The sequence below is a fragment of the Aplidium turbinatum genome, chromosome 13 (assembly GCF_918807975.1).
Source record: "Aplidium turbinatum chromosome 13, kaAplTurb1.1, whole genome shotgun sequence".
Classification (NCBI taxonomy): domain Eukaryota; kingdom Metazoa; phylum Chordata; class Ascidiacea; order Aplousobranchia; family Polyclinidae; genus Aplidium; species Aplidium turbinatum.
Genome location: NC_137484.1, coordinates 23,967,884 through 23,968,847, shown reverse-complemented (window position 1 = coordinate 23,968,847; position 964 = coordinate 23,967,884). Strand labels below are relative to the sequence as shown.

At 39.9% G+C, this 964-nt stretch overlaps 1 protein-coding gene across 1 annotated transcript; it reads left to right on the top strand.

Annotated features, from left to right (window-relative positions):
- The first annotated feature begins 409 nt into the window (after positions 1-409).
- Positions 410-964, top strand: LOC145781763 (uncharacterized). The gene has a single exon (XM_082593434.1). It carries the CDS (start codon positions 410-412, stop codon positions 962-964), a length of 555 nt encoding a protein of 184 aa, XP_082449560.1.

The window sequence follows — 964 nt, the reverse complement described above, 5'->3', positions numbered from 1 at the left end:
GACTGACTGACATGTTTTATGCAAATACCATATTTGTGACAACAATACAAGCAAACGAAGGCACCTGCTTTATAAACTGATCGGGATAGAATGAAGTTGTGATATTTACCGGGATTGATCAGTTTTGTGTATTAGTGTCTCGACTTAAGTTGTAACTGTTTTGGTGTTCAATTCATTTGTTGCACGTGGACGTCGCTATAATAGCATCTGGATTGGAAGCCAAATGCGACTGAACAAGATGAGACTCAAACAGGATTGCCATATGGATTATTACCTCCCTGTGTGTTCATCCGCAGATCACGTGACCTACAGTTCGCGTAGGCTATATATACGGCTGTCGCCATCAGCAGCCGTTTCAGTTACTAGTATCTAAGTTATTGAATAGAGCTAAACACTACATGGTGTCAGAATGGCAGGAAACCTTCGACCTCCAGACCAGTTTAATTTTGATAAGCCAGAAGAATGGCGAAGTTGGAGCCGCAGATTTGAACGATACAAAATTGCTTCAGCACTTAGTGACAAGCCTGAGAAAGAACAAGTTAACTTTCTGATGAATTTGATCGGAGATAAAGCTGACGATATTTTGGCAACATTCGGGTTAAGTGCAAAGGACAGGAACAAGTATGACACGGTGATAGCAAAGTTTAACAAGTATTTCGACACTCACCACAACGTCATATATGAACGAGCAAAGTTTGACCTTAGAAAACAAGAAATTCATGAAACAGCCGATGAATTTATTACGTCGCTTTACTCTTTGGCGGAAAACTGTAATTATGGCGATTTGCGTGATGAAATAATCCGTGATAGAATTGTTGTTGGTATTTCAAACAAAGACTTGTCTGAAAGATTGCAACTACATTCGGAATTGACCCTTGATAAAGCAATTCGGATGGTTCGCAACACCGAATTGGTGAAAAATCAGCAAAAGCTCTTGCAGCAAACAAGTGTTTTAGAAGGGTAG